This window comes from Pteropus vampyrus, unplaced genomic scaffold (assembly GCF_000151845.1).
Source record: "Pteropus vampyrus isolate Shadow unplaced genomic scaffold, Pvam_2.0 Scaffold7, whole genome shotgun sequence".
Lineage (NCBI taxonomy): Eukaryota > Metazoa > Chordata > Mammalia > Chiroptera > Pteropodidae > Pteropus > Pteropus vampyrus.
Window position 1 is genome coordinate 6,239,227 of NW_011888788.1, and position 12,693 is coordinate 6,251,919.

Below are 12,693 nucleotides of genomic sequence, written 5' to 3' on the forward strand. Positions count from 1 at the left end.
AAAAGAAACAGTTGAAATCCTAATCAATCAGAGGAGAGTGTTGGTTGCAATGGTGAATTTCCATTTAGAACCAGCCTGTCTGCAGCTCACTGACAAAGACTGAAGAACTGGCATTTTGCCACGACAAAAGGTACTATACATTTCTTCCATTTACCGCTTTTATGGCATAATCTCTTCTTACTTTAATTTGTTCCTTCAAAGGACAACTTGACCAAATTCGAATTGTTGGTTCTACTTAAATAACTTTGCCAAAATGGCTTTAAAACAGCACAACTCTATCTATTCACCCCTTTCTGTCAATTCATTTATAGCTTCTTATTTCAAGGATTGTTCTGACTTCTGAGATATATGCTGCATGGTTTATATTATGTCATTCTCAAGTGACTTGTAAGATTTCTCCAGAGAAGGCATTTCCGAAGAGTGGGATCATCCCAGCTGTATGGTATATTTTGGCCCCTTGAAACTTTCACTTTCCTTTTTCTAAGAGGCTGGTAGAGTCAGCAGGATTCTTTCCGACTACAGCAACATTGTCTAAGAGCTGCCAACAGTGCTATCTGTCCTCACGGGACTTGAAGAGAGAGAGAATCAATCTAAACGAGTTTGGTGAGAGTACGAGGTACGGATTTCTTGGGTGTCCTTCAGTTAAAAGCATTTGATTGACTCTACTCTTTCCGGAGAAAATTCAGCCTAGCTGACTATTGTTTTGTCATTTTTTGTTTGTTTAAAAAAAATTTTTTTTTTCCACAGACAATACTGTGCCTGAGGTCTCATTTGCAGAACTCCAGGACTGGATCTATCCTTGAGATGTATTTTCCAGTCAACCCCCAGTTGGCATTTAAATGTCTGGAACAAATATTTTCATTTCCTGCAGACTGGATGCTCACACATTTGGCATCAGAGGTAGGAAGCCATAGAGTAACAGAATCATGGGGCTCAAGAGCTCAGCACTTAGGAAACCTTTGCTGTGACTCTTGGCGTGGATGATAAATTCTGTCAGAGAGGATATTGAACCAGCCCAACCAGGAGATGGAAAAATGAGCTAGAAAGTCCTCTTAAGTCCTATGTCCACTGAGAATAAGGGATTATCACTGAGATGGGAGCTTCTTCCCTCACTGATGGCCAGGACCTGCTATGATGTGACAAGTGAAAACCATGGTGAAATGATACTCTATCTTTACACAATAATAAATATGCTTTCTGACAGACAGTGTATGTCTTGGGCCTTTAGTTAGGATGTTACACGAAGACTGTAGGATGTCTCATCAAATAATAATTGCACTCAAGGGCAAGAAAATAAGTCCTCATTTCATCTGGGCATTTTTCCCTTTACCATGATGATCAACAGCAGATGACTTTTCTGGGCACGCTGCACGTTCTGTTTTCTGGGTTTTATAAAAACTTGGGATATGAGAAAAATAATGAACCCCAAAAGGAAATTCTGTCCAATCCCAACTTCTTTTTAGATGTGGCCTTCCCTACCATTTGGTCATTAATTAAGCATTAGCCTTCTCTTAGGGAGAAAATTATGTTCAATAATAGGGAATTGCCTAATATTAACCAGTAGAGTTGGTTAATTTGTCAGTTTCTATTAAATATCAATCAATAGCTGTTGAAAATGGGAGGTTGCTTTTGTCTCTAAAAAAATTTATCTACTCAAATATCCATCTTTTAAGTATTTTACATTTTAGCTGGCCTGAAAAGTTTAAAAATCCTATCAGAAAATCTAATTCACAAGATGCAGGATTAGAAGACTCCATACTGATCTTTAGGCAAAACAGATCCACAAGTTCAATACCAGAACAGAAAGACTATGCATGAATGATGGAACTGCAATTCTAATTTAGTCAGCTGAGATGATAGCTTATAAACATTTCCCATAATTTATCAGCTATGCTCCATCTTGCATCCTTTAAAAAATTCATCTAAGAGGTAGATGGGGTAAAAGGGGTCAAATATGTGGTGACGGAAAGAAATCTAACTATGGGCAGTGAACATATAATGCAAAATATATGACTTACTGTTGAATGGTACATTTGAAACTTACTGGATTTCGTCAACCAATGTCACCATAATAAATAAATAGATAAATAAATAAATTAATTAATTAATTAATAAAATGCATCCACTTTTGTTTTGCCTGTCATTTAAATACAATATAGTCAATATTTGTGTTAACACAGACTAAGTTATTCGTGGAGCTCAGATATCTACTAATAAGAAATATAGATGAGAATCTGATCTACTGGATAATTTGATGATAAGACTTCAACAATGTTTAACTACCACAGGGAGTTTGGGGGCAGTTACTTGATGGTCTATGGAATTCTTATTCTGCAGAGTAGAAGACACCTGAAATGGCTGGTTTCTCTTTGTAGTAACTTAACGTATCTGAAATTTATTGGGTCCGATTTCTGTTTTAATGCAATTATTGTCATGAACGTTTCTTACCAAATATCTATTAGCCATATGTTTAAGGTAATTATATCCTATTCTAGGATTCAAATGATTTACTTTTATTTGAAATAGCTGTCTCTTAGACTACAAAGACAAATCTGAATACACATGTATACATACTTATATAAATATACATATGATTACATATATAAAACATGTATACGTGTACATATCTGCTTATGTATAAAAAATCATTTATTATTAAAATATGTTAATACTTATTTTATATAAAAGAAAAGTTTAAACATTCTGGGGGCAAATGCAAAACAACAAATGCTTGTCTAATGTAATGTTTAATCAAAAGATATTACCAATATTTACCAGAAGGGGTGGATAATATTATTCAGCATAAAAATTAGTAAACATCATCTAAAGTGAAATAAATATTTCCTACTTTGTGACTGCATTTTATATGTCTGATTTAAAAAAGATCTCACATCTAAAAACTGAGTTTCCTTTTCATGCAACTTACAGTAAGTGGTGAACATTATAATCACTGAAGAATAACTGTGGCCGATCTGTGGATATTTAAAAACAAATACATGGCATAGACATTTCATAGCTTGCCCATAAAGATGATACACTTCATCAAATGAGAAGATGCTTTTTAAGCGAACTTAAAGACAGAATCCTCACCATACCTTCATGGGAGCCAGCTGGATGGGTGTGATGCACGAAGGGTCCACCATGGGCTTCGGCCTGTTGGCAGTGTCTGCTAACAGGCTGTGCCATTGCTGGGGCAGGCCGGTAAATTTCTGTTCTTGCGGATCAAACCCAGTATGAACCCTGTGTTCAAAGTTGGATGGGCCAGATATCTCAATCTTTTTCTTTTTCTTTCCAAACATGATGCAAAAATCTGGGAAATGCAAACAGAAAAGAGGCAGCTGTTTATATCTTGCCAGCAGAAGACCACAGGAAAATCATTAATTCATTCAGTTATATCTTTTCAGTTAGTCCTCTATATATCAGCTTTTGAAAAAGATGAAAATTGGATTTTCAGGGTGGGTAGATTAGATAATTTCATTCAGAATTTTTGTCCTCTCTTTGCACTTGCCATATGACGTGTGGTTTCCTGCCCCTTTGCTTTTGGACTTGGCCACATGACCTGCTCTGACCAATGGACTACGGATGGAAAGACAGAGTGCCAGCTCATGGTGAAGGATTTTTTGGAGTCGCTGCATTTCCACCTTTCTTCTTGTGTTCCTGTCACTTGCCATGAAAATCTCTCTGGTGGATGCTGCTCCTTCAGCCTAGGTTCTGGAAGGAGAGTTGCATGAAGCAGACACAAATCCGACCTCCAAACTGCAGCCAAGTCCAACTGAGCCACAGCTAAACCACAGCCAAACCACAGCCAACTCATGAGTAATAAATAAATGTTTATAATTTAGCCACTGAGATTTTGGACTTGTTTGTTATGTGGTATTATTAAAGCAAAAGCTGGCTAGCACACAGGGAGAAGTATCTGAAAGTTCGGTGTGCATTTAAAATCTAAAACATTTGTGTGGAGAAATATAATATGTATATACATGAGAAATGGGGTTAATAATTATGTTCACAAGTAAAATTATTAATAGAATTAAACAAGCAAACATTTGTAGAACACTTTGTAGAATACCTAGCACAAGGTAGGTGCTGCAAGTATTTACTATGCCTCTGGACAAGTATACGAGAAATGACTGGTGTTGCCTGCAGGGAACTGGCAGAGAGTGGGGACGAGGCAGGGAGAAAGACCTACTTTTCAATGTATAATATATTTAGAACTTTGTACAATGTATTTTACCTGTTTTAAATAATGTAATTTACCTAGCTTAAACATATCCTGTGACCGGGATACCTCCAGAAAATATGTAAAATAGACACTGTGTGCTTTATAGTATTACAAACACCTGTAAGATAACCTGGGTTTGAATCCCAGGTAGAGTACTTATTTGCTGTGATCTTGAGTAATTGCTTTTCCTTCTCTGATTTATTGTGAACAAGAAAATCATGATCATTTGGGAAATCCTGACAATACTGTCATGGGCGTATTAAATGAGGATGTTTTGGCTTGAATGTTGCCTTGCTGGGGAAGCCTTATCTCAGCACTCAGACTCGAATAGGTGGGTTATATACTTTCCTCCAGCTCTATGTACAATTTCTTCACAGCATTTACCCACTTGCTGTAAATTAATTATGTGTAACAGTGTGCTTAGTGTCTGTTTTCCCTACTAGAATGTAAGATCCATGACAGAAGAGATAGTTCCTGCTGGTTTATTACTGTTTGACAGTGCCTGGCATAAAGAAAGGGTCAAGAAATATTTGCTGACAGATAAAATCACTGAGAACAATATATTTATTCAGTGAATAGCATCCCTGACATTTCACACCTCCCAGCTCCATATATGTTAACAACTTCTCCTGCTCTCTCCCTCCTTCCATTTCTCTCTCTTCTCTTCATCCTCCTCCATTAAAATTTTTCTTCTTTTAACCACTTATCCTGGCTTAGCAAGCAGGATCTTCCTGTTGCTTTCCAGTTTTCTCAAGCTCCTGTTGCACCCACAACTTGGATGTCTAGTCTGTTTAAGCTGCTATAACAAAATGCCAGAAAAAGGGTGCTTATAAACCACCCAGAAATTTATTCCTTTCAATTCTGGAGGCTGGAAATCCCAGATTAAGGTGCTAGCAGATTCAGTGTCTGGTGAGGACCTGTTTCCTAGATGCCATCTTAATGATGTAACCTCACATAGTGGAAGGAATAGGAGAGTTCTTCTAGGTGTCTTTAATAAGAATACCAATCCTATTCGTTAGGGCTCCACCCTCATGAGCTAATCACCTCCCACAGGCCCCACTTCCACATACCATCACCTTGGGGATTAGGATTTCAACAAATGAATTTGGGAAGAACACATTCAGATCACAGCACTGGATATATATTCTCTCAACAGCAATCAGATCCATCACAGCCTTAACTCTCCAGATTCTATCAGTCCATTCTCTCATTTATCCTGGTTGTTACTTTGGACTAATTTGGAAAACTAACATAAGGTGCTAATGAAAAACTAATGAAAGATCATAAAAGCTCAAAATGCCTTGAGGTGTTCCTTCTCCTGGAAGTCACGATTGTATATATTTTTTATTCATTAAGTACCTTATTACAGTAGATTAATAAATATTGGTCAACTAACTTTAAACATTTGAGCACACCTAAGCCAAGTGTAAAGAAGTGAAGGAACCAGTTGTAGCATCCCAGCTGTCACAGGAATGATCCCTGCCATTTTAGGCCTCCCAGTATCCATGTCCTTGGGTGGGCCCCTGCCACAGTGACTCTGGACCTAGATATATAATTTTCTGTAGCCCATGGGGCAACTGAAACCATGACACAAGCATGAAATGTGCTTGCACATTGGGGCTTTCCCTCTTGCTGCTCTTAGAACCAGTAGCCAGCATGAGAATGAAGCCAGGCTATCTTGCTAAAGGATGATGGACCATGTAGCCTAGTCACCCGTCATCCCAGCCAACAACGCAGCCCTGGAAGCAGAGTCGTCTAGCTGACGAGCAGCTATCCACTAGGCAAGCCCAGTCAAACCAGCATAAGAGCCACCCAGCTGAGCCGACCTATAGAATCAGAACAAAATAGATGGCTGTTGCTTTAAGTCATTCTATTTTGGAGCAAATTGTTGCATGGAAAAAGATAACTGTTGTGGGAATGCAACTATACCTTACATCTTCAAATGTCCAATTGTTTTTCTCTTTCTATTTTTGCTGCTTCAAAGTCACATGTAACAATGTCCAATCTGGGTAACTACTTTAGCTGTTACACAATTGTGTTAACTCAGAAGAGTCTTCATTGTGACACTCCTTTCTGGTTGGTTGAAGGCCTAAAATGTTTTCAGTGGCTAGGGAATTACATCAAATAAATACGTGGCTCTAACTACCACCTCTCAGTATTATTTAGTGAAAATAAAAATACATTTGAAAATATAATTTGGTCATGTATTGGCTGAGTCCACTTGACATTTTAATAAAATGTATGACAAAAAAAAAAAACGAGGTAGAAATTATTTTAGAAAAATCATTTGAGAAGACTTCTTTCATATGTATTCATACCTGAACAAGTACTGAAAATGCTAGGCCAAATATTTTTAGAATGAGCATAGAAACGTCTTACTATTCCTTTCCTGACTGTGAACTTCCCAGTGGTTGCCATGGCATTCGTGTGAGAGTATAAAAAAGAAAATATCAATGAATTAATACTCTTCTTATTTTTCAATGAGACAGTGTAGAGAGGAAACCCATAGCTGAATTAACCTACCTACACTGCATTCTGTGACACTGTGCAACTTTAACCTAAATGGCAATAAATACAGTTCCACATTCTAATACGTTTGAGTTAAAGAGTTCTGGAGGAAGCAACTTAAAAGGAAAATTTAAAAATTCCAAATCCTAAAAGCAACGTTCTTGAAAGCTCACATTTGACTAAATGCAGAGAGAGAATCTTAACGGTGTATAGTGATATTCCACTGGTGATGGTCATTATTCTGATAGCAATGAGGTATCCCACACTCAGGGGAAAGATAAAGCGATTCTGGTACTTTTTAGTAACGTGAGGCAGAGGGACACAGTATGGAAGTAAAGATGTGCTTGGTAGATGGTTTCTTCTCCCTGATATATCTATGCTTAGTCTGTACCAGGCATGGTGCTAAATGTTCAATGTATATACTCTAACTTAAAACTCACAATAACTCTATGTTGGGGATCCCCAAGATCACTCCCAGGTTTGATTTGCTAGAACTCACAGGACTCAGAATATAGTCATATTCATGGCTGTGATTTATTATAGTGAAAGAGTACAAAACAAAATCAGAAAAGAGAAAAGGCACATGGGTTAAAGTCTGGAGGAAACCAGGTGCAGCTTCTAAGGGTCCGCTCCCAGGGGACTCACACAGGACATAATTAATGCATCCAGCACTGAACTGTGACAACACGTGAAATGATGTCTACCAAAGAAGCTCATTAGAGACTCAGTGCCTGAGGATTTTATTGAGTACTGGTCATGGAGGCATCCTCTGCCTTGTCTGTGCCAAAATTTCAGCCTCCAGAAGGAAAGCAGGGCTTCAGCATAAACCATATTGTTTGTATAAACTGTTTAGCCACAGTGAGCCATTCTTTTTATTATTATTATTATTATTATTATTAATTATTATTATTTTAATTAGTTCCAAGTATACAGCACATTGGTTAGACATCTATATAGTTCGTAAAACGATTCCCCCAACTGCTCCCTCTCTCCCCTGGCCCTCCACCTAGCCAATATATGAATGCTAACTGCATTCCCTATGCTGTGCTCCACCATCCCTGTGACCATCTATTAACTACACAGTGAGCTATTCTTATCAGGGAATGTCGGGAACTCTCCTAAAACCTAAGTTCCCAGATGCCAGCCACAGGCTAACCTCACAAATAGGTTTTTCTAAGATACACAGTCTCAGGTCTGCTATGTTAACTCTTTTCTGAGCAAGAGATATTATATCTCCATTCTCTAGAAGCTCAGAGCTTCGAAACTGGCAAAGCTGACGACTCAGAATCCAGGGCACATGCTTTTCATCACTGGGCAATGCCCTGCTGCCCTGCACTTGCCTTCTCGACCGGACACATCACCCCTGCCCTTCTTAGAGAACCCTGCTCCCTTAGAAACACAGGTTGGTGAGAACGGTGAGCTCTAAGAAGATGACTATGAGATTCTTGAGGTATCTTGGGTCTCATGTCTCTCCAGAAAGACCCTTTTTATGGGGCTGAGTAGAACTCTGTCACTGAGCAGGTAAGGGTGAAGGACTGTTGATACTGCTGGAAGCCAAGACAAGCCCTCACACAGAAGACGTTTGCTGCTCAGCATCTATGTAAACCCAGGGGCTGGAATACCTCATCCCCCTCCTGATTCCAGCAGACCTACTTCTAGAACCATTTGGTAGGCATTGTTCAGTACAGTCAGAAGCTCACATTTGACTACAGGGTTTAAGATTCAGCTTTTCGAGACTTAATATCTGCTATTTGCTAATCCCTTTGTTTCATTATTAAACACACCTGTGAGCATTCCCTTGCTAGTTTGCTCAGCACTAACCAAAGCATGTTCTTGGGAACACCAGCTCTGTGAAAGGAGAACTGGGAGGAGATTGATTCCTTAAGCAAATAAGTTTGGGAAACAATGGGTTACATAAATTTTCTTTATGGGAATTCTCAAAGTCTTTATTATGCTAATGTATAGTTACTTTCCTAGAGAAAGATGGTAAACAAACCCCAGAATCCCTGCTTTTGAAAGTTCTTGCAAAACTCAGAGAAAACTTTGCTGTGACCAAGGGCTTCTGTCACCACATGTCATATGGAAGGTGTGTCTTGGAAGAGACCGAAGGAAATCCAAATCTCCAGACTCCAACACAATGCTCTGACATCTTCACTGTCATCTTAGCCCTCAACTTGCTTTCAGGGACATCCCAGCTCTCAACCCTACTTAGCAGGTTGTCTTACTTTAAGCACATGCCTAGTCTGAAAGCTCCTGGATGCAGCATCTCCCGATTCAGGTCTATTAGTTGAGATAATGAGCAGAGTTTCAGAGAAGAACAAGGAAGCAGGAGAAAAGCACCTGGGACTATTCAATGCAGGCCATTTGGGATGATGGCACAGTATCTTCCTACGGACCAGACACTGTTTTGTATGTGAACATTCACATATTCTCTTCACAGAGATTTATGCTGTAAAGACTATTATTATTCCCACTATACAGATAAGAAAACTGAGGCCTAGAGAGGTTAAGAAAGGTGCCCAAGTTCACCAAAGTAGGAAGAAGCTGAAATGGGATTCAAGCCCAGGCAGTCCACATCCTGAGAAGCGGCTCATACACACTCTCCTGCACTTGCTGCCTTGAATCCCAGTCCCACCTGCTACGTGGCATGACCTACGGCCCTGGCAGCCTGTCTGAGATTGAGAGTCCCCTCTCCAAATGCAGGTAACTCCAGATTCACCTAGCTTCTGGAATACTTAGAATAACTAAATAAGAAAGCATAAGAAGTCTTTTGAAAACAACACCAGCAATAACAATACTAGCTAACATAAAAGGAGTATTTCCTGAAATCCAGAGATTGTCTAGGCTGCATGTTACAGCCATTCTCTTATATTCTGACTGCACTGGGAGGTATTACTCTTATTTTACAAGTGTGGGGAATAAAGCTTAGGGAGGTGAAATGATTTGATTTCCCAAGGTGGCATGGTTAATAAGTGGCAGAAATAGATTGAAATTCAAGTCTATGTAACTCCAGAGTTGGCTTTTAAAGGCTTTGCTTGACTAACTGATTGCAAAGTCTCATTCCATTATCAGTATGCAATTACTTTCACTTAAAGTGAATTTTAGGCAAAACCAAAAATTGTGTACCAGGTTGCTGGGTGGGGGGAGAAGGCCCCAAAACCTGTGTGACATCATAAAGCAGCAGGGAATTGGGAGATGAACAACAAAAACATATGTCACCTTGCAAAATGTAAGCTCTTTAAAAAAGAAAGATTATAAAGAAGCCATTACACAAAGAAGAGAAAGATGACAGGAAACTTGAGAAAAACCAAAAACTAGAATAGATCGAAAACATAATTATAGTTCTTGGTTCATCAGTAAGCAATGACAAAAAATTACAAAATATAAGGACCATTTACTGCTATAACCAAAAATAGCCAAAAAATTATACTGGGAAAATAGGGCAGGTGGGTAGATTGTATAATAAAGCTAAGTTCTTTCTACTGTAGCAGAAAATAAAAGGATGGAGATGCCTAAAATAAATATAGCTGCATACATATATTTTTGGCCATATGTAAAAAAAAACTGGGGGAAAAAAGATCAAAATTCAAGAAATGTGATGATGGTCTCTGAGAAGCAGAACTTGGAGTTCCCATAAGGTAGATCAGGGAACCACTGGATATATTATACTTTTCTGTAAACCATGTGTCATGTATTTCTGTCCTGAGATATTTTTAACACGAACACTTGTTAAAATTAAAATGTATCAGAATACATTCAAATAAAACTTTTAAAATCCATCTTTGGGGTTAATGTTCAGAAAAAGAGATTGATTTTCGTGGGTAGCAGAGTAAAAAGAGGGTTACCAACCATCATTTAAAAATATTTCTAGAGTAGCCATTCAGGAATGATTGAAGAAGCTGCTATCCCTTGGGAAATACAATAGATGACAACTTGGGCTTCCAAATGGTACCAGCCTATTTAGATTCTCATCTTGCCTGAGAAGCAGCAGTTCATACGGATAAGTCACGAGTAGACTTCTGATCTTTGACCCTTTTTAACCTTGTTTTTATTGTTCTACATTAGTTGCTAAAGTTTTTAAGTATTGGCAAAACCTACCTAACTCTGTGATAGTCACATCTACTGATATGACTTGTACTTGGGAAAGAAATATCTCCTCTGATAGTTGAATTTCATGTTTACAATTGGATGAGCAGATGGAGACATGTAAAGAAACCATGTTCAGACATAAATTAATGTCCCCTATTTCTAGTTCCTGTAGAATGCCTTAGTTTATAGGTCCTCAGCTTATGGTATAAGCATTGTATTAGAGTTCTCTCATGAAACAGAACTATCAGGATATATATACATATATACATATATACATATATACATACATACACACACATTCATTCATTCATTCATTCATTCATTCATATATATTAATATATGAGAGAGAAATGGAGGGAGGGAGAAAGAGAGAATTATTATAGGAATTGGATAATGTGGTTATGTTGGCCAAGATGTCCCACGATCTGCTGTTTGTAAGCCAGAGAGCCAAGGAAAACTAGTGGTGTAATTAAGCCCAAGTCCATAGGCCTGAGAATCAGGGGCTAATGGTGGAGGTCTGGTTCTGAATGTGAAAACATAAGAACCAGGAGCATCAGTGTCTGAGGGCAAAAAACTGATGTCTTCAGCTCAAGTAGGGAGAGTGCTAATTCACCCTTTGTCTTTTTGTTCTGTTCAGTCCCTCAAGGAATTGGATGATGCCCACCCACATTGGGGAAGGTCCTCTTTATTCAGTTCACCAATTCAAATGCTAATCTCTTCCAGAAACACCCTCACAGACACAACCAAATCCAATGTTTACCAGCATTCTGGGCATCCTTTAGCCCAGTCAAGGTGACACAGAATAGTCACCATCACAAGCATGTAAGGGAAAATTTATAAGGACCTTCTTGTTTATGTAGAAAATGAAGTGACATTCCAGGTAAATTTTAAAACTCTACCTGACTGCCCAGAAAACTGCCGCTTCCACTTTTTATTCTCCTAAATATTTTTGGCTCAGAAAGTCAGTTTCGGGACTATCAATTCCATTTTCAACTTACTTGCTCAAAGTCTACCTGGTTATATGTATGTATGTATGTATGTATGTATGTATGTATGTATGCATGCATGCATGCATGCATGCGTGCTAATGCCTGGTAATTTTATTTTTCACAACTTTTGCCATTCTTTATTAATTTGTAGAGCTGGAGGAATCAGTAAGAAAAATGGTATACTACTTCTTTTTCCAATTATCTATTTAAGAGAGACGGAGTAGGTAGATAAGGGTAAAGGTAGTCAAAAAATGTAAGGGGAAGGAGATTTGACTTTGGGTAGTAAACACACAATGCAATATATAGATGACATTGAATTGTACACTTGGAACCTATATAATTTTATTAACCAATGTTATCCCAATACATTTAATTAAAAAATACACTTGAAATCTTAAAAAAAGAAAAAGAAAAATGGTAAACTGATGGGAAATATCTGTAGTTTTCAAAATGTTGGCATTCTCATTTGGGGTTTTGAACAGTTTGGGCTGCAGGATACAAATTCACAGGATACAAATTGTAGTCTATTCAAAATTATTAAAAAGGTATTTGGAACACGTGCTACAACGTGAATGAGCCTTGAAGATATTGTGCTAAGCGAAATAACCAGACACAAAAGGACAAATGTTGTACGATTCTACTTATATGAAGTACCTAAAGTAGTCAAATTCATAGGAAAATTCATACAGAAAGTAGAATAGTACTGCCAGGGGCTAGGAGGAAGGGGATATGGAGATTTATTGTTTAATGGGTACAGATTCGGTTTGGAAAGATGAAAAGGTTCTGAAGACAGATGGTGGTGATGGTTGCATAACAATATGAATATACTTAATGCCAATGAACTGCACACTTAGACATGGCTATAATGGTGAATTTTATCTTGAG

General features: G+C 38.1%; 1 protein-coding gene across 1 annotated transcript in view; it reads right to left on the reverse strand.

Moving 5' to 3' along the window:
- Positions 1-12,693, reverse strand: part of PAK5 (p21 (RAC1) activated kinase 5) — a 274,162-nt gene that overhangs the window by 95,538 nt on the left and 165,931 nt on the right. Inside the window, exon 4 of the mRNA XM_023536739.1 lies at positions 3,096-3,310. Within this exon, the coding sequence (XP_023392507.1) occupies positions 3,096-3,299 (204 nt within the window). The 5' untranslated portion in view covers positions 3,300-3,310. The remainder of the gene's footprint in view (positions 1-3,095; positions 3,311-12,693) is intronic.